The following is a 21,153-nucleotide window of genomic DNA, read 5'->3' on the forward strand; positions in this document are numbered from 1 at the left end:
CGCTGTCAGACAGGCCTGTGTAGACAGGTGCCCAAGCACCTGGCAGTGGCATTGCGGGAAAGCAGCCGGGAACACTACCGGTCAGGCCCCAGGTGGCTCGGGTAAGGGGACAACAGTGGGTAGGGGAACAAGGGCACCTGCAATTTAAAATATTCCCATTGACTGGCCTGTCTCCTTGCTGAACACTGGTATCTAATTTTCCTTTGAAAGCAATCAGGATTTCTGCGATCCCTGAATTGAGTCCCCCTTTTAATTTTTTTTTTTTTTTTTTTTTTTAGAAATCACAGTAACTTGGCTGGTTGGGTGACTTGCTTTTGTTCCCTGAACCTCACCTCATGCACCTGTCCAGTGGCGGACCAAACGGACTTGCCCTCACAGGTGAGTGTGGACGTTTCTTAAGCCGCCTTCCTGGAGGGACCGGTCACATCAAAGGCTCTGCCCACTAGATCTGTTGCACCACTTCTCGAATCCTGTCCCAACGGGGGGCTGAAGTGTACGCATCTTCAGCTCTTTCCAGTAAAAGCCCAAAGCTCCTAAAATGATCAACACAATACTGAAGTTCTTTGAAAATGTTCACATCAGGAACCTTTCGTGATGACCTGCGTACACTAAATTACACAAGGTGTGAGTTCACACGCAGCTGTGGGGACAGGGGCAGTTGCGGCGCGTCCGCGTGGACGCGGAAGCCAGGACTTGGCGTCACTGAATGGCTACCGTGAAGGTTGGAGATTGGATAAACCAAGAAAATATTGGAAGATAATTAAGCAGCTTCTAGATGGATGCTTACAGTTTGCATTTTTGTAAGAAACTACCGATTGAAAATAATGTTGCCAAGCAGAATGTTAGTTCTCAGCGCCCTCAGATCTGCCCGTGGGTTGGTCTGTGGATGTCGAGACCGTCATTACAGCCCTGGGTCACCTGCCCGTGGTTCTTTATGACCAGTGGCAGCACAGAAATTGGCCAGCAGGGCAGCCTTGTCAGGCTGTGGTCATCCATCCAAAATGAACAAGGTAGGATACTCCTAAACTATCGGAACACATCTTTATCCTGATGCAGTACTTGACTCCTAGGTTCGTCCTCCTTAGCCCTAGGTTTTCTGTTGGGAAATAAGCACCAGGCTCACACACAGTCACCTCCCAGTGGAGGGGAAGGGGGGGCACTCTCTTTTTAAATTTAGCCTTTTCCCCCCCATTTTGACTTTAATTGGGTGTTTGAATACTTTGTATGCCAAGCTCTGTGGCCCATCCCTGCCACTTTATAAATAAAGGAAAATCGAAAGCAGGCCAGATGTGATCCAGGATGCCCTTTGTCACGTGTGATTGGGTCGGAGAATCTGTGTTCACCGTGAATAGGACACTGGAGAGGTGCTCTTCAAATCCGGGTACAGAAAGCTTGCTGTGAGGTGCTCAAAGTGACTGCTCTCCGTGAAAATTTGTACTTTGTCTGGAGGATGCATGTGGGTCTCTGGTGTCCTGAGCGAACAGGACCTCCGGGACTCAAGGATCCACCCCCAGCTGTTGACACCAGGGGACAGCCTGGGAGCGGTCAACAGTAGAAAAACCAGGGCTAGAAGCAGCTCCGCAGCCGGAGATCCTGTGGGGCAGGTCATCAACTGCCTGAGAGAGAATAAATGGGCTGCATCCACGTCAAATGCCGAGGGCGGGACGTACCAGCGCGGGCGAGCCCCGTAGGTGCCCTCCGTGGGTCAGCAGCGGCCCGCCGAGCGTATGGCGCCATCTCGGGGCGGGGAAGACAGCGGTCTGTCCCCATGTCCCATAAGACCAAACACAGCCGAGAAGAGCAGAGCAGCACATACGACATGGGCGTCCGAGGCCAGGTCTTCTCGTTGCCAGAGCGAAATGGCAATTACCTTACTTTAGGCCTGGCAGTGCTACGGCGGGCACATCGGTGCAGCGGAGACCAGTCTTGTCCGTGTTTGTGTAACTGGAAAGGTAGGTTTTAATTATACGTTTCACATTCAGTATTACCACATTATGTAAGCCCAGGCTGGTGACAGCTGTCAGTCCAGCCGTGACACTCGAGTTGGGGGAGGGGGGTCTGAATCTTTTCAAGAAAGAAAACGAGTTTGGTCCTACCATCCCCTTCCGTAGGCGGGAAAGGTTTCTGAGCGTCTGAGTCCAGACCTTCCATGGAGTTCAGAGCTGTCGTCGGCGGGTCCGGCTGCGAGTGGCCACGTGGAGAACGAGGCTCACAGGCTTCGTCCCTGACGGGCAGCTTTCACTTACTACCAGGCAATACTGGTGTTGACCAATTATCAATTATACACATCATGTATCTTACATATATGCCATAAATGTGTATTCTACGTTTGTTGCCATTACGTATGAACAAGGACTTTGCCCCGTGGTGGTCGAGCGCCCAGCAGCCGGAGGCGAGTGCTCTCCTCACCGCGGTCCTGGGAATGGACAGACCGGTACCAACGACCCAACAACGGGAGGAAGTTCAAGTATTCTTTATTCAAAGTTGAAAAATGTACCATACTGCATTATTGCAAAAATTCACTGGTACAAAACACTCTGCAGCTGGTGAGAAGGCAATAAAAAGTTGATTTTTAAACTCATTACTATAAATTATTCTTACAGTACTTTGCAAATTCAGAATTTCAAACTGCATTTTATTTCTCTAAATTGCCCACAGTACTCGAGGTTCCTGAAGCTAAGGCAGCTGTTCCAGAAAGGAGGAGGGGAAGGAGGAGGTAGCAGACGTCAAGGGATTTCCATTTCTCTTTCGATGCCCACGTACTTGAGGGCGTCAGCCTGGCTGTATCTGAAACGGCACGAGAAAGGCATGAGCCGGCGTCCAGCCCAGGTGAGCGTTCACCCCGGCCGGCCTGCTTCGGGTCGTGAGCGCGCCCCGCGTCTCCGCCCGCCCGCCTGCAGCTGGGGCACCGGCTCGAGGCTAGCTGAGACCTGGACAGGCCCGTTCGCACAACCCTTCCCCGGCTTCCTCCCCTCGGGCCCCGACACGCCGCTTTGGAAGGCGGCTGATGTGGCCAGGACCATGACCCCGGCCGCCGCGCACGGGGAAGCCGTGACCTCGCCCTGCAGGAGGGGGGCTTCCTCGGCTCCGGGCGGGGTGGTCTCGAGCTCGCCTGCCATCGTGCGGCAGGTGCCATGAAGAGTGGCTACACGTGGCCTCGTTCTCAATCCTCAAAACTTAAGCTTCTTAAGGAGACAACTAGTCAGCCACAGGATTTATTTGCCTACAAAGTCCTCTGCTTGCATCTAAATATACGTTCTTGTCAACTCACCCCCCCAGACTACCCTGCCAGCCTGACGCTTGTGAGGTCCAGGGGCGCCGCGTGTCCTCAGCACCCTGCCAGCAAGCACGACTTCCCACAGGAAGGACCCAGACGCCGACCAGGTAGGGTATGAGCCAGCCATGCGTTGGCCGTGAAAGTACTAAACGGTCGGGCTGTAGGAAGTACTGGAGCAGTTAGAGAGCACACTGCCGCCCGAACCCCAGAACGGCCTGGAATCCGCGAGCTCGCTGCCGAGCCGGCCGGGAACGCCGTCACCAGCGGGCTCCAACGCGGGCTGCCTGCGTTCCTTCCCCACACGGGCAGACCGCATGGTGTTGCCTCGCAAATACATCCCCCCCCGCCCCCCCCACACCCCCCCCCCCCGAGGGTTTGCGGCAGCCCTGCCTCCAGCGACTCTGCTGGTGCCATTTTTCCAACAGCATTTGCTCACTTTGTGTTTCTAGGTGAGATTTTGGTAATTCTCACAGTATTTCCAATGTTTCCATTATTATTACATGTGCTATGGTGATCTGTGATCAGGGACCGTGGATGTTACTACTGTGATTGGGGTGCACGAACCGCACCCACAGGGGCTGATGGAGGTGACAGAGAAACGGCATGTGCGTTCTGACTGCTCCACTGACCGGCTGTTCCCCCCCCGCCTCCCTAGTCCCCGGTTAATAACCCTACAGTGGCCTCTGGGTGTTCAAGTGAAGGAGGAGTCACAGGTCTCCCTTTAAATCAAAAACGAGAACCGATGAAGCTCAGGGAGGAAGACATGTTGAAAAGCCAGATAACGCCGGAAGCTAGACCTCTTCCGCCAGTGAGCCAAGTCGTCAATGCAAAGGAAAAGGTCTCGAAGGAAATTAAAAGTGCTACTCCAAGGGCGCCCGGCTGGGTTGGTCGCAAAAGCGTGTGACCCTTGGTCTTGGGAGTCGTTAGTTGGAGCCCCACGTTGGGTGTAGAAGATTGATGATAAACTTAAAAAAGTGCTACTTTGGTGAACACGAGAATGGTAAGAAAGCGAAACAGCCTTACTGCTGGCCTGGGGACAGGGACAGTGGTCTGGACAGGAGACCACACCGGCGACACATTCCCTTAAGCCAAAGCCGAATCCGGAGCGAGGCCCGCGCTCCCCTCCGCTCTAGGGCGGCCGAGAGGGGAGACCCGCACCAGGGAACCCGAGCGGGCAGAGGCCGGCGCAGGAGGCTCGGGGAAGAGGCCGGCTCCGTGACCAGGAGAGCGCGGGGAAGCGGCCGGTCTTCCAGAAGGTCCAGCTGAGCTGAGCGATGACGGAGGCCGCGCGAAGCCCCAGGTGTTCAGCGCCGACGGAGCCGCCCGCTCTCGGAAGGAGACGCCAGCCAGGCCTCCCACGGCCGCCGAGGGGAAGGCAGCGCCCGGCTGCCGAGCTCCGCGGGCCAGGCCGCCCTGTCGTGAGGGGCTCACGCGGCCGGTGGCCCGCAGCTGAAGCCGGCGCTCAGGGCCGGTCTGCAAACCCTCGGGGGCTGAAGAACGAGGCTCAGTCCGCGCTCTCGAACCGGGACGACAAAGCGGCAGCAGAACAGAACGAGGAGCGCGGCCTGAAGCGGGGACCGACGTGCCGCAAGCTCGGGAGCACACGGGACCGGCCGAGCAGGTGCTGCTCCGGGACGAGCCAAGCACGGGGGTTCCCGAGTCCCCTGCCGGGGGGACAGAGGATCCGGCGCGTGACAGAAGCTCAGCTGATGCGGCGGCGGCGGCGGGGCCCGAGAGGCCCGACTCCCATTCCGAAGGCAGCGGTCCTGGGGGGGAGACGCGCCCGCCGCCGAGAAAGCGCGCTGCCGGGCGAGCCGTCGGTGCGGGGACCTGCACGGTTGTCCCGGGACCCCGCGCGGCCGCCAGCGCCGCCCCCACCCTCCAGTGGCAGGAAGATTACCATTCACTTTACTGCAGTGGTCGGGAACCGAACCCGCAATATCCGAGCTCTGCCTGCCTTTCAAAAATCACCATTACTTGTGTAGTGGGAACTACGTTACCAAGAAAGTACACCTAAATGCCCACCGCTGCCCCTGACAGATAATGACCAGGAACAAATCCCTCTAAGAACAGAAGATCCGACAGAGAGAAGAGACAGCCTTTGTCCACAGCTCAGACTTCAGGAAGATAAAGCCCTCAGGTCACACCAGAAATATGCTGTTACCAACCTGTAATCAAAAAACAGCTCTTCACCAGTCTGGATGGCTCTCTTAGCAAAAATCCCTATCCTGTGATCGCCGTTCACCATCATAACTGGAACGAGAAACACACACTGGTGTGAGTCGCATGAAGACAGGCCCCGGGAGCGCCTGACCCGCGCACACCAGCATGTGTCCCAGGGCCACTCCAGTCCAGCACTGGTCTGCAAGAGCTTCTCTTGGGAATCCTGGCTCCATTAGCACCTACCTTTTGCATAGCAGTTTGGATTTACTGAATGATTTGCAAAACGGATTTTGTTACCCTTGCGGGTTGCATCCACCACAAAATCTAGAGAGAGAAAATAAGCGTCATCAAGTGAACCGTTTCAGGCCTAGGTCTGTACACCTGAAGTCATTACAGTTCCAGAGACGCTCCTGGCTCTCGTTCTGCAGCGCTTGCCTTTACAAAACACGGAATCGAAATTCCTAACTTCAAGAGTAAGCATTTCACGTTTAAAATTATTTTTTTTCATTCTTCTCTCTGTGGAACACGTTCACAAAAAGACCTTCTGCTCCGTGTCCCAGCTGAGTTACTCTGAGGCTGGGGGTCAAGCACAACAGCCCCCCCCGCCCCCCCGCAGCAACACCTACTGCAACCTGATATCCTCTAGCCGAGAACATCATCTAAAAACCCGCTTCCTTACTCTCACAGCCTTCGAGAACACCCAGGGAAGTCCAGGAAAGGCTGCCCAATTCAGCGCTCCAGCCCCTTGGTCCCCAGTCAGTTGGAGCACTCATGACAGAGGCGGGGGACCAAGCGGACCCCAGGCCCAGGTCGTCGGCAGCAAGCTCCGAGCCGTCTGCTCCAGCCTGGTGGGCTTACGAACACACAGCCCGTTCCGAAGCCTGTGCCAGGGCGTAAGGGATCCCAGGCGCCCGTAAGGTGAAGATGGATCCCCCCCCCCCGCCGCCTTCACGTCCAGACTCCAACCAGCGGAGGGCTCCCAGATGGCCTCAGGTCAAACATACCATTGTTTAAGTTGAACAGAAAGCTGCACATGTATTTATCATACACTTTCCCTCTTCTGTCTGCTTCATCTTGAGAAATAATCTAAAAAGGAAGGCAGAGGATAAGATTGTTTTGGATTAGGTGATCGAGACCGGCAGGCGCACACACACAAGCTCCTCAGGAGAATCTGAGACCTTCATGAGGAACCCCAACCACCGTCCCTGCAGCTGGCCGCAGGCTGCGTGCTGGTGTTTAGAACCAGGATCTTTTAAGGACTTCAACTCATTGAAATAACATTTCCACATCAAAAGGATGCAGAAAGTGATTAACAAAAAGTTTTTTTTCACTGAAGAAAAAATACAAACTGGTTGGGTTAATTGCAAAATGAAGCCAGCCCGATGGTTTTTCCCTAACTCTACAAGTAAAAAGGCATATGATTAATGACACTGTCGTTTCTAGATCCTTATCAATTAGGCTGTGGATTAACTAGGGCAGACTCTACAGCACAAAGCTCTTGTTCCCCACCTTGTCCCTAGATGATAAATGCTAAATGTGACAAGGACTGAAGCAGTCTATTTACCAAGCAAGCCAAACCCACAAGCAGGAGTTAAGTCCAAGCTGAAAAGGCATTTTTTATTAATTCACTTCTAATCAAACCCAATAGACTCGTCCAATGACATCAACCCAAAACAAAGTTACCTACGATCCCACACGAATATATGAGACCAGTATACACTGAACTGCCTGAAACTGGTTACTCTTGCCTTACCTCTCCACAGTACTCCGAGATGAATTCGTTTTTCTGTACAGGATCTTTGATGAAAATCCCCCAGCCTGCCACATCAGATGGTGCCAGCAATAAATGCTAGAGAAGAAAGCGCACTCAATCGCATCGGCAAAGCGTGCTGACACGTTAACTGCAGGATGACCCACTGTCCGGCCTCAGCCCCATTCGAAAGCAGCCATTCAACCAGACGCTGTCGGCAGGAGAGCCCTGAGCACCCTGACCGAGGGGCCAGCCTCCCAGGTATTGGAAAACCATGGTTTGCTTTAAAGCAGTATCTGACCCTACCGTTAAACAAATGAAACCCAGTTGGTAAAAAAGTATGTTATCTTCTGTTTCAGAAGAAGGTGTGTCAACATAAACAGTTTCTGAACAGAGAGGAGTTTATGGTGTAAGGACAAGTATGGGGTGAGGGAGAAAGGAGATGGTGAGGACTGAGTGGGGGCCCCGGGGACTGTCCCAGCATCACTAGGACGTGAGAACGAAATTAACAACCTAGAATAAGAAAACCACCTGACCCCTGAACCCATCACAGCCAACACACAGCTGCTGCCAGGACCAGAGTTTCTGGTGGAGGGCACGACTGCCCCGCACGAGATCCCAGTTGCGTCCTATGACGGCTCAGGAACCTAAGATGTGAATGTCGTCCGTGTGTCCGTTGTCCGCCTCCCCCCCAGCCCATGGGCCACACAGGCCATGACCTCAGCAGCAGGGGGTTCAGGGCCAGAAGGCCTGGGTTGGGGTTCATGGTTATAGTTAGAAGGACTAGCAAGCGGACACACACAGCACTTAGAGAAAGGATTATGTCATATAGGGCAGGCCCTGTTCTAACAGCTAACATTTAGTAACCGAAGAAGAAACCCTGGGTCTACCCTAAAATCAGACAGTGAGCTTCCCCCAAACGATGCTGGCAGGTTCTTCTGCTCGGTCATCACCTTCCTGGGGCTCCAGTTACCGTCCCCTGCCTGTACCTCGCAGGCCACAGCTCCGTGGTGGTCCCGGCTGTGTCCTCAAGGTCATTAAAGAAACGGAAAGGAAGTGTGCAAAACCTGGGTCTCTGTGTTCTGACGGGCACACCATGTATTCACATGGAGACTAGAGAACGACTTCTATATACTAGAAAAATCCCTCTCCAGAACCTGGTGCCATTAGGGGCTGGTTCACCTTACACCAGGGGAAGACGTCCCGTAGGAAATGGAAGACTGCCTAAGGGCCCATAACGCCCCCACCTCCCGCCGTCCCTCCCGCCCGCTGTCCCATCAGGAAGCCCCGTGGCTTTCACTAAGGGCAGCGGCGCGCGGCCCCGGTGGGGGGCGGGGGAAGTACCTTCTTGGAGCCGCGCTGGATGCTGCAGTTCTTGCAGGACACGTTCTTGCTGTCCCAGTGGTCGGCGGCGCCGCACGTGAGGCACAGGTCGGGGTCGCACTCGCGCACGGCCAGGTAGCACGGACACTGCTTCGTGTTGCACTGAGCTTTGCAGCGGCAGCCGGGGAAGCGGTTCTGACCTTCGGAAGGACATTCCTCGTCACGTGGAAACCCTGCGGAACCCTCACCACCGGTCCCCACCGGGTCCCCCCACCCCCGCCCGCCCAGACCGAGAGGAAACCCATGAAGGGACAGGAAGTGAGAGCTGTCACTACTGAGAACAATCACCACTGAGCTTCGGGCTTTCCATTCGTATTTGGTAGGTGGTACGTGTACTTAAAAGCTGTTTTATTTAGTCTAAGCCCTTCCTTCACACCCATTTTATAAGAGCCATGGTTCGTGACCCTTCTAAGGGTCCAGAGTTCTAGACACTTCCTTGCTTTCCAAGCTGCCTGTGCTGTTTCGTTCAACGTTTCCAGTCACTGTTAGGCTGAATTCTGAGCCCAGCGCACTGACGATTTCCAGTAGCCAGAGGACCTGGGCAGCCATTTCTAGATGCCCTTTACTCTGTGCCAACTCTACTATGATTTAATTTAAACAATCCAATTCCGCCTAACCTGCCCACAGACGCACTGGCCACTAGCGCAGAGCCCGTTACGGCACCCCATAAATCTTTGTAGGATAAATGCATTTCCTAAAATCTTGTTTGGCTTACTAGTTTAAACTGCTGACCAAAAGCCTCTGTAATTCTCATGCAATTCATCAAAACAAAACAAATACTTACACTCTGAACTACATTGACAAAACTTTTCACAAAAATTTTGTGCTATCACACAAGGGCACGAACTGTCACAAGGCTGCCGTGGATGGTCACAGGGCTGGTAGTTGTAAACGTGGTTGGAGGAGCCGTCTGCGTAAGGACAGATCCAGAGGCGATCAAACACAACGGCCAAGACTATATTCTCCCCGTTACACCTAGCATGCAGCAGCTCTTCCACACTGTACTTGTTTACAGAGTGACGGCAGATACTACCTCCCACCCCTCACGTGCTTGGCGAGCCCCGAGCACTGTGCCCCCGATCCCAGAGGACTGACTGGAAGTGAATCAGCAGACATCCTCCGTCTCCAGGGCTTTAATGTACAGAAGTCAATTATATCAGAATATCCCAAACATTAATCCAATTACTATTCTTAAAACAAACGAGTAGACATTTTTAAGTTAATGATGAAGTTGAACAGAAAGATGCTAACCCTTTTTCAGCTGTATCTTTCTGCAGTGGGCAGCCCACAACCTGCAAGACACAAGACGTAAGTCACGTTTGTGAAGCCAGGGGCAGATCAACGGAAACTACTCAGGCGGGTCTGCGTGTGCCCCGAACCTGACAGCGCTCTGAATCCAAGGACAGCTGACCCTTGAACAACGTGGGGTTTGGGGTGCAAACATCCCACACCATCCAAAATCTGCATGTAAGTTCTGACTCTCCAAAAACTCAGCCTGTGGACCAAAAGCCTTACTGGTAATTAATTGATTAGTACAGATTTTCTATGTCATCCATATTATATACTGTGTTCTTACAATAAAGTAAGCTAGAGAGAAGAAAATATGGGGAAACTCTATTTACAGGACCAGAAAACACATGGAGGTGGCCCCATGTCGTCTGAGGGTCAGCTGTCACCACGCAGGAGCACGGCCGCCTCCTCTCCGGCCCTGGCTTTCTGTGGTGGCCCACGTCTACCTGGGCTCAGCGTGCAGTCGTATCGTTCTCTAATTTCAGGCATCTGTAGCCATTCCACAGAGCTGGATGATCAGAACTCAACCAAGAAACTCAGCTGCATCTACTAAAGCCTAAATTCCCATGGCAAAAACTAAGTTCTTTCTTCCAGTTCTAAATGAAGTCGGTCCCACCTTTCATAAAGGGAACGTGAGCGTGTGCACGGTCGGAAGTGTAGTTCTCTACCCCTTACCCAACTATGCTGCTCTCCAGAGACCATGGGGGCAGGAGGAAAGAGCAGACCCGCACGGTTTCGGGCTCTGCGCTTCCGAAGGCAGTCCACCTGAAAACCCTCCCTGCGCTCCTCGCTGGCACGAGCCTCTGTGGAAGGTGACCTTCACCAGGCCGCAAGCACCCCCGCACATGGACACCAGTCAGGCTGCTAGACTAAAGCCAGCTCCGCGCCGTCAGCCCAGGGCCACATCCTCGGTCCATCTCCGAGCAGGGGAGCCTTTCCTGCAGAAGCCACTAACTAGGTTTCCTTAATGAAAACGCAGCACTGGTGCCCGTCACTTTTAAGACCCCCCACACCCCGAGTCGACTGCACGCTGCTGTGCTCTTAAGAGAGAAAGCTGAGCGAGCGCCTACGCCGACCCGACCCCGCCGCAGAAGCGCCCCGGTGACCCTCGGCCGGCCGCACACAGGCTTACCGGTGTTTCCTCTTCTTCTTCCTCGGCGGGGTGTCCACATCCTCGGCCGGGGCCGGAGCTATGATACTCGATTCTTTGACGCGAAACTCATACACCTGACAAGAGGCAGAGTCACAGGGCCCTGAGTGCCGTGCGTGAGACTCGCCCGCACCAGAAACCTCTCCGGCTCGGCACGGGCCGGGGACACAGCGGGAAGCACACGCTGACCCGACCCTCGTGTGGGGAGAGCGGCCGCCACCACGCTCTGGGCAAGAGGCGCCAGGCTAGCCTCCAGTCTTCCTGGCTTGGTAGATCCACTCCCCGAAATATCTCAAGTCGGAAGGATCGTTTTTCTCAGTGAAAAACGAGATGAACAGGAGCTGGAGGATAACCACGAATGGTCTGTTTGGACAGTGACGACTTGGTTTCCCTCTATCTCAAGTTCCTGAACAGTATTTTATCAGATGTGCTTACCTGTCGACAAGTTTTGGTCCCAATGAGCCTAGCAATGGCACAGAAATTGTCATAATATGTGCCGATGAGGACCCTGAACATCGAGGCCTCAGCACCGCTCCACTCCACGTTCTCCGGAGGCTCAATGTTGGGCTTCATCTTTATTGGCGTTTGACACCGAGAATTCGCTTCTAGAAAACCAAAATTAAGCACTGGTCAAAAAATGACAACTGGAAAACAGTATTAAGAAGTAAAACCACAGGGCCTGGGTAGCTCAGTCGGTTGAATGTCTGCCTTCAGCTCAGGTCATGGTCCCAGAGTCCCGGGATTGAGCCCCGCATCGGGCTCCCTGCTCTGTGGGGAGTCTGCTTGTCCCTCTGCCCCTCCCCTCCACTTATGCTCTTTCTCTCTCAAATAAACAAAATAAAATAAAGTAAAACTCAGGTTGTGCTTAAGAAAAAAGCAGGAAGTGAACCATCTTGAGAATAAACAATCAAGCCTCCCATGGAACACAAGGTTGGGCTGCCTTTAACACAACCTTCTAAAGTACAAGCTGAGGGGTGGCAGGCTGGCTCAGAGAAGCACGTGGCTCTCTATCTCAGGGTCTTGAGTTCATGCCCCGCATTGGGTGTAAGCTTACTTTAAAACAATGTAAATTGAGGGGGTCTACCGCTGTTGCTCATGGTGTAAGTCACAGGCTGAAAGGACAAGGACAAGCCCAGCAGTAGAACACTGGTCGGGAGTGCCCATGGGCTCTCCTAATCAAAACTACCCCCAGAAGAGCCACCAGATTAAAGCGAACGATGTCCTGTCCAAGAAGGATGAAGAAAGGACAGCGACACCCCACCTGACAACACATGGGATCGTCAACCTTCCAACAATCGGGCAGGCAGTCCTCACAGGCCCGGGTTGGGGTGCGGGCAGAAATTCCGTTCCACACCCTGAGGAATCTCTGCTCTCAGATTTGTCCTTACGCCGAGAACTAACCCACTGAGCGAAGTGCACGACCCATCCCACACCCTTCATCCGGGTCTTACCGGAGGAGCTGGAAGTCTCGTCCTTTTTCTCCTCCTCCTCTTTATCGTTGTTCTCCCCGCCCGTCTCGGTCCCTGCTTCCCTGTCACTGTCTGTGTCCTTGGACTCCAGCACGTTGATGGTGGGGGTGCTGGGCCGGCTGCTGTTGGTGGGGAGCCTGCCTCTCCTGCGGCCGCCGGGCCGCTTCGGCGGGGTCTTGATCCGCTCCGCGGTGAGGGCGGCAGCGAACTCCTTTGCTCCCTCCTACAAAGTGAAAAATGTACACATCAAGGTCAAGTTCTACAACTCGTTTTGTTAGATGAGAAAAAAAGGATTGCATAAAGCAAGTTAGTCAATAAATATATCACAATATCCACTTTTACAAATCATCATTTCCATATCCAGATGCTCTTGGCTATCTGCTTTTGATAGTTCAAAACTTTCAGAAAGGTACATATACGTTCTCTTTGTGCTACAGGGGATGAAATTAGACAAGACAATTCTATGAGCTTGCGAACTATATAAAGTGATTGTAATAAGTTAAAACGTAATATAATATAAAAAATAAGTCTCTTTAAATATGAACTTTTATGTGAAGAATCATACCTAATGTGCATCCAGAGTCATACTTTCCTATTTCAGGCTTTCTTAAGATACCTCTCTCCGATAATATTTAAAGTACACAAGAAGAATATAAAACAGAGAAACATGCCAGACTCTGTCACTTCCTGCCTTACTATTAAAACATCCCATTTTTTTTCCGGTGAGGGATGCACAGCCCCCAGAAGATGTGAAAGGAGCCTGAGGAGCAAGGCTGTGAGCATTACATTCTGCATCAGCAAGTCCAATAATCCAGTCTTAGAGAGTATGAAACAACAGTAAGATCATGGATTATAGAGAGACCACAGAAACATCTTAGATGAGCCAAATAAAATTCTGCCTTTACAGAGTATTATAAAATAGTGCTCAAGAATTCCATCTTTAGTGGTAGTAGAAGGGAGAAGTTTGAGAGCAGCCAACAGTTTTACACTTCATTCTATAAAAACCAAATTGCTTAAAAATAGGATACCTTCTGCAGGTGCCATTCAATGAATCTTCTGTCCAAAATCCAACAGGCAATATATACCCATTTAGTTCCTAGGTAGGAGTGGCTTGGTTCAAAGAGGGGAAATGGTAAAAATAAGATAGTACCCGTAAAAAACAACTTTCCTACCTCATATTCTCCTAAACCCTTACCTTTTCTCCATCATTTAAAAAAAACAAAACCTGTGGGACCGACCACCTGACTCAAACTACCATGGGTCTAAGACTTGAGAAGGGCTATGCTGAGGAAGGCTCACCGAGCTTCTGGGGCTTAGGGGGCTACCTGTGCTTCTCACGCTCATAAACGTGGGGGCAGGTGTAAGAGTCCTTGATCCTAAAGGCCTCAGAAGGTTGCTGAAGGGATTAACACAGACAGGCAAAGAGTAATACAAGATTCACGAAGGACTAGAACGTGCAGTACGTAGCGGCTGGGAAGGAACCCGCACGGGTGAGCATCCCTGCCCAGTACACAGCCAAGTACGGGAGCAACAGTACCACGCTGCCTTCAGTCCGCCAGCAAGACTCCTCCAGTGCCCTCTGATCAGGCAGCGCGCGAGCTTACCAAGTGCTGGTAACACTGCGGGCCACACGGTTTGTTGTCTAGAGCCGTCTCTGTGTTCTTCCGCTTGTAAGTATTGGGTGTTGCATGAAAAGCTGCAAAGTAAACATAAAATATCCAAATATAACTATATTTACTTTTTCATTTCCACCATTTCAATGGAAAAAGTCACTTAATACATTACAAACTTGCCAAAGTATTATTTCCATGACAGAACTTTCCTTCAAGCTCTTACTGAATCATCTCCACATATTCTCGACTCTCCCCTGGAACACTGCCACTCCTCCCCACCAACCCCTAACCAGAGAGGAAACAGTAAATTCTGAAATAATTAGTGAGTCCCTATTTTTCTCCTTACAAGTATAATTGATGCACATAACTCTAAAGTCTGATTATGAACATTTATTTAGTCTTTAATATTTCCAGAGAAACTGATACATCCCCTCTACAAGGAAATCAGATTTCCTATTTTTACCAAAAGAATTCCAGCATCTACAATTTCTTGATTTCCAAATGAAGTTCAACAATCGGCTTGTCAAAATGGAGAAAAATAGGACAGCCCTTGTTAAATAACTAGTTTTTTAAAATAAAGAGGATGGGATGCCTGGGTGGCTCAGTTGGTTAAGCGTCTGCCTTCGGCTCAGGTCATGATCCCGGGGTCCTGGGATCGAGCCCCGCATCGGGCTCCCTGCTCCGCAGGAAGCCTGCTTCTCCCTCTCCTTCTGCCTGCCTCTCTGCCTACTTGTGCGCTCTCTATCTCTGTCAAATAAATAAATAAAATCTTTAAAAATAATAATAAATAAAATAAAAAAAATAATAAAGCAGCCGACTCTTGGTTTTGGCTCAGGTCATGATCTCAGGGTCATAAGATCGAGCCCCGCATCGGGCTCCCTGCTCAGCAGGGAGTCTGCTTCCCTCCCTCACCCTCTGCCTTCCCCCCTGCTTGTGCACACTGTCTCTCTAAAATAAATAAATCTTTAAAAATAAAGAGGACAAGGGCGCCTGGCTAGCTCAGTTGGAAGAGCATGCAGCGTTCAAACCCCATGTTAGGTGTAGGGATTAAATAAATAAACTTTTAAATAAAAGGACAGCCTCAGACTACTGAAATTCAGTTTCTTCAGATCAGACACAATTCAGGAATCTAGTGAGAGCCTGTAGTCAGCACCCTTCTCCAGGAAACACATGGTCACATAAAACAGGTTCTAGAAAGAAGTGTTTGAAACTTAAAATCCCCAAATAATGTGATAACAAAGATTCAAATTCTAGTACAAGGGCAAACTAAACATGAACGCACAGCAGTGAAAACTTGCAGAAACCCTTGAGAAAGCCTACTTCCAGCTATTAAGGCAAATGCTAGAAATGCCCTGTTTAGAATTACACAAGATGAAAATTATCTTAATTTGGATAAAAGTTAAGTGACACATTCATGAAACAAACCATTTTAAAAACATCTGTAGGGGCACCTGGATGGCTCAGTCGGTTAAGCGCCCAACTTGTGATTTCAGCTTAGGTCCTGATCTCATGAGTCATGGGACTGAGCCCCAAGTCAGGCTGTGTACTCAACGTGGAGTCTGTTTTGAGATTCTCTCCCTCTGCCTCTGCCCCTCCCCCAACTCAAGCACATGTTCTCTCCCCCCAAAAACAAATACATTAAAAAAAAAAAAAAAAGTCTCTAAAAAGCCATACTTCTATCCACAGAACTTAAATGGGAAAGACAGACTGATGAGGGAAATAAGGAAAAAAAGACAAAGGTATGTTTTTTGAAGTAGAAATTCAAGGTTCAAATTCTGTTTCAAGTGTGTGTTAGATTTCCCTGTGAAATGATAGACTGATACCACAACTAATTTAGCACTGGATTACATTTCTGAACAGGTGAGGACCCCTAAAATACAAAGTCTGAGCCTATAAAAAGTTAAAGTCACAGCAGCAGCAAGGAATTACATTGATCCAAAAAACAAGATCGTCCTTAGCCAGTTAGCAGCACAAACGGAGTGATCTATTTTTGGTAAAATTTGTTTTTAGTGTGGATGTCTCCCCTATTTATATAAAGACTGATGTTCTCGATTTCACCTGATCCAGTGACATACGAAGGCACACACATGCACAGAGGAGGGGGCAGCCCCCACCAGTCCTGGGCGGGGAGACGCCACAGAGACATCAGTCACACAGCACTCAGCAGCCAAGGTCTGGCCATGAAGGAAAAGTTAACACACTAATAATCAAAGGTAAAAAACATTCTTAATTTCACATAGCATTAAGCTCAAGAAAGAACTATTCTCCTTACTAGACTTCCCTCAGAATTTCAAACCTCAATTAAGAAAACTAGTTCTTTATTATAAAGAATTCCCTCTTCTAGAAATGTCTTAACTATTTGAGATTTTCAAAATACTTAATATTTTCACATAGGCATCTTGAAATGCTAGTATTTCAAATCAGTTATTAAAATATTTTTCAAGGGGCGCCTGGGTGGCTCAGTTGGTTAAGCAACTGCCTTCGGCTCAGGTCATGATCCTGGAGTCCCGGGATCGAGTCCTGCATCGGGCTTCCTGCTCGGCAGGGAGTCTGCTTCTCCCTCTGACCCTTCCCCCTCTCATGCTTTCTCTATCTCATTCTCTTTCTCAAATAAATAAATAAAATCTTTAAAAAAATAAAAAATAAAAAAATAAAATAAAATAAAATAATAAAATAAAATATTTTTCAAGCTAAATATAATATGGGCGGAGATTATATAAAATTCCCTGATCAAGAAAATTATTAGAAAATTGAAGCAAGCTGCTTTCTTAAAAACTTTACAAAAAGGAGAGAACATGGAATGTTGGCTTTTGGTTTTGGGGTGGTTTTTTTTTTTTGTAATTTCAAAAGCAACCTATAAAACCTTGATGAAAAATGTGAAGGTTTTCAAAGGCAGAAAGACCGTTGGGATACAGTCCCAGCTCTTCCCTATCCCTATAAGTGAGTCAACTGGCAATTCTAAAAAATGGTATGTTTTTACAGAGTAGACCCTCAGGACCTTCTAATGTTTCACCAAATAATGATACCTCAAACATAGAACTGGGGAATCAGAGAATTTCAGAGTTGGGACAAACCTCAGCAATCACCTATTTCCAGTGGTGATTTTACAAGTTAGGAAACAGGACCAAAGAGAATAGTTTGTGTGGCTAGTTAGAGGGCAGGTGTGCTGAGACCCTCATCCAGCAAGCTTGCCCATGGAGCAAGAGAAACTGCCCCTCTCCGTAATACAACACTTCCCTTAAATACTTTTTCAGCTGGTTGTCAAGTGATAAATATGACAGAATAAATGAACACATATCAGTACATTAGCTTCTGCTCAAAGTACTGATCCTGTCTGCTCTGATTAGAACCTGGTATTAAGAATTCTTATTGAAGGGGCGCCTGGGCAGCTCAGTCCTTAAGCGTCTGCCTTCGGCTCAGGTCATGATCCTGGCGTCCTGGGATCGAGTCCCACATGGGGCTCCATGCTCAGCGGGAAGCCTGCTTCTCCCTCTCCCTCTGCCTGCTGTGTTCCCTCTCTCACTGTGTCTCTCTGTCAAATAATTAAATCTTTTAAAAAAAAAAAAAAAGAATTCTTATTGAATAGGGGCACCTGGGTGCTCAGTCGGTTGAGGGTCCGACTCTTGGTTTTGGCTCAGGTCATGATCTCAGGGTAGTGGGATCGAGCCCCATATGGGGCTCCCCGCTTAGAGGGAAGTCTGCTTGAAGATACTCTTTCCCCTGACCATTTCCCCACTCGTGCATGCTCTCCTCACAAATAAATCTTTAAAAAAAACTTCTTACTGTTCTACTTATAGTTGGAATCACATAAATTCTCGTGCGTATCACAGACAGCAGACTGGTCATACTAAGCACCTTACAAAATGCCCGGCTCAATGTTCGGAGCATGGGCCGGTAGTAACAGCAGGTCGCGCCGGCAGCTACCGGTCAAGGCTCCTGTCTTCAGAGCACACAGTAAGAGGCTTCAGGCATTACCTCATTTCATCCCCACAAAATCCCCCAACTATGAGGATTCTCATCCCCATTTTACAGATGAGAAAAACCGAGATTTAGGGAATCACTCCGGGTGACTTAAAATCCGAGGTTTAAGTCACTCTAATTCCATGGCAACTATGAACTCTGTATGTCTGAATTTTAATCATTACACATCTGAAATACTAAAAAAAAGTCAACCATCAACTACAAACTATGGAATACTGTTTCTGAAATTCTAACCATTGTTAAAAGCTCTACAATAAGCATTAATACAAATTCCAAAAAGAACAGACTTTTTTACGTAATATCAGAAATGACAGACAGAACAGGGGTTTATGCTTAAAATGGATTCCTCTGTAGGGCATACAGGTAATAGGAAACCTAGCAAAACATTTATTCCAAGGTTCTACTTTTGATCCTATTTAAGCATATAAAATTTCCCAACCTCAATTTCCCAGCCTGCCTTCCTTCCCTCCCTATCAGAAATGTGTTACCTCTTTATACCCACCCACAGTCAATTCAGGAGCCGACCCTGGTTCCTCTAACAAGTGTCAAAGACAGACCAGGCCGCCCATTTTAGGCTGAGGCTTTTATAAAGAAATCATATGATTCCAAGTTTGCAGAACAACCCGTTTCCAATTTACAGAATGGATCAAGGTCTAAAATTTATTTGGAATACAAAGTGGGATTCATTCCCAAACTAAAGCCATTCATCCTTCAAGGTTCATTAGAACGCACAGGTCCCTCAAATGGAAAAGATCCATGGTCAGATACTGAGCTCTGGCTAAGATGAACTGCCAAACCCCTACCATCAAAGCATCTTCTTTATAGATAAAAATGGTAGACACACCCAACAACTAAATAACCTAATATCAGTAAGGCTACCACACAGAAATAATAAGAAATATATAACAACCAAAAAAGGCCCTTTCACCCAGAAGTTTAAAAAATTCTCCCTTAAACAGTGAGTTAAAAAGAAGACATAAAATATCCCTTAAAATTCCTTATAAATAATAGTAATACCAAACATAAGAACCTAAGAGAGGTTGAAACAGTACTCTAGAGACAATTCATTTCATGTTAAAAGCATATATCCAAAAAAAACAAAAAAAAAAGAGGGAAGAATGGAAACAATGCAAAAATCACATTCATAAAAAGAAAAATAGTAAATCTAATACAGTAGCTGATTCTCTGAGGGGAAAATACACAAAACAGATTCTCAAAATAAAGCACCGTTTAAGCTCATCAAGAAAAATGAGAGAATGAAACATTTAAGAAGAAAAGAATTAGAACACTTAGATCAAGTTTATACAAATAAATTTCAAAACCTGAGTGAAATAATATTTCAAAAGTGATCCAGAAGCCAAAAAAAAAAGTATCTACTAGTACTAATATTACTTAACACTGTACTGAAGATACAAGCCAATGAAATTAGACAAGAAAATAAAATCATAAAGACTGGAAAGACAGAAAATATCAATAACTGCAGATAGTTTACTTACATAGCTCAAAAGCTCTAATAATAATCCACTGAGAAACTAATATAAACAGGGACAATTGATAAGGTATCAAGGTATAAAATACACAGGATTTAAAGAGAAAAAGCAGCAACAACCCATTAATGCCTAGAAATCATTTTAAGAAAGAACGTCCAAGAGCTACATGAAGAAAATTTGAGTTTATTAAAGGACACAAAAGGAAACTTGATCATATGGTTACACTTAATCCTCATTTTAAAATGTCAGTTTTTCCTTAGGTAATTAATAAATTGAATGGGATTCCAATAAACTTACTACCTAGACTTTTTTTTTTTTTAATTAGACAAACTAAAGATTCTAAAAGTTACATTAAAAAACAAGCAAGAATAGCCAGAAGATCTCTGAATAAAGCCTCCTGGACAGAAAGACTCAAGGAACAAACGCAAAGGAAAGAGACCCGAGCGCACGTGGTGACGGGAAATGAAGGCGGCGGGTGCAGCGGCGAACGGGAACTTCCCGGGAAATGGTATGGTATGGAAGTAACTCGATGGCCTTGGAGGTGGAGGGGAGGGGTGGATCCAAAATTCTAAGAGAATAAATTCCAGTGACTCAATGTTAGATGCAAAAGAACGAAGCCTTAATCTAAGCACAGTGGATCGGGTTCACTTGCCCTTGTGGGAAATGATGCACAGGTTCAGCCAAGGTGGTTCACTGTGCGCTGTTAGCGCGGGAGTCACAAACAATCCAAACGCTAACCCCTAGGAACCTGTAAGTTCTCCCGTCTCCCACAGCGGAAGACTACGAGGCTCTCCAGACAGGAATAATACCTAACCAATATTCACTAAGTCAAAACAGGGAAAAGCCTGAAGAGTATGATACCTTTTGAATAGGACAGCCAGAAAAAGAGTATCTTTGCATTTTGCCAGAAAAAAACTGACATGAGTGGTGTAAAGAATGAGGTACAAACTCTATGGATGAGGGAAGAAGTAGAAGGGAGAATTCACTGCACACCTTTTAATACATTTTTGAAATGTGTGTCATGTGAATGATGATCTGTTTAAACAATGATGACTAGGGGCGCCTGGGTGGCTCAGTCGTTAAGCGTCTGCCTTCGGCTCAGGTCATGATCCCAGGGTCCTGGGATCGAGCCCCGCATCAGGCTCCCTGCTCGGCGGGAGGCCTGCTTCTCCCCCTCCCACTCCCCCTGCTTGTGTTCCCTCTCTCGCTGTCTCTCTCTCTGTCAAATAAATAAAATCTTTAAAAAACAATGATGACTAAAAACAAGCCAGGTACTGTTTTAAGTATTTTACTCCGTGTAAATTACACAGAGTAACAAATTTAATCCTCACAACCAACAGCTTATGAAGTACTATGTTACTCTCCTCTCACATAGACAAAAACAAAATTAAAGCACAAAAATAAAATTAAAAACAAAATTAAATACATATGTTTAGTAATGTCTTTACTGGCTCATTTTACCTAGGAAAAACCTTTGGTGTGTGATATTTTGTCAAAATTAATGGAAAGCAATGAATACCTAGGGAATCTATCAAGGATGAATGATGAAGAGATTGGCTCTAGTGTCCAGAGAAGGAAAAGGGGGGT

General features: G+C 48.2%; 1 protein-coding gene and 1 long non-coding RNA gene across 10 annotated transcripts in view; one reads left to right on the plus strand and one right to left on the minus strand.

Annotated features, from left to right (window-relative positions):
- Positions 1-2,457: 2,457 nt before the first annotated feature.
- EZH2 (enhancer of zeste 2 polycomb repressive complex 2 subunit) overlaps positions 2,458-21,153 on the minus strand; it is a 66,010-nt gene continuing 47,314 nt past the window's right edge. For all 9 annotated transcript variants that reach the window (XM_036121251.2, XM_036121236.2, XM_036121269.2 and 6 more), the window contains 12 exons: positions 14,087-14,178; positions 12,465-12,705; positions 11,449-11,618; positions 10,996-11,090; positions 9,825-9,865; positions 9,358-9,483; positions 8,535-8,713; positions 7,194-7,289; positions 6,445-6,526; positions 5,684-5,764; positions 5,446-5,530; positions 2,458-2,787 (listed from right to left, as the gene is read on the minus strand). In XM_036121251.2, coding sequence (XP_035977144.1) covers positions 2,727-2,787; positions 5,446-5,530; positions 5,684-5,764; positions 6,445-6,526; positions 7,194-7,289; positions 8,535-8,713; positions 9,358-9,483; positions 9,825-9,865; positions 10,996-11,090; positions 11,449-11,618; positions 12,465-12,705; positions 14,087-14,178 — 1,349 coding nt within the window. In that variant the 3' untranslated portion in view covers positions 2,458-2,726. The remainder of the gene's footprint in view (positions 2,788-5,445; positions 5,531-5,683; positions 5,765-6,444; positions 6,527-7,193; positions 7,290-8,534; positions 8,714-9,357; positions 9,484-9,824; positions 9,866-10,995; positions 11,091-11,448; positions 11,619-12,464; positions 12,706-14,086; positions 14,179-21,153) is intronic.
- LOC118554024 (uncharacterized) lies at positions 2,723-12,813 on the plus strand. Its single transcript, XR_013442921.1, has 4 exons — positions 2,723-2,829; positions 3,280-3,384; positions 7,235-8,892; positions 9,835-12,813. It is a non-coding gene; the product is annotated as an uncharacterized LOC118554024 (long non-coding RNA).

Source organism: Halichoerus grypus, chromosome 12 (genome assembly GCF_964656455.1).
Source record: "Halichoerus grypus chromosome 12, mHalGry1.hap1.1, whole genome shotgun sequence".
Taxonomy (NCBI): Eukaryota; Metazoa; Chordata; class Mammalia; order Carnivora; family Phocidae; genus Halichoerus; species Halichoerus grypus.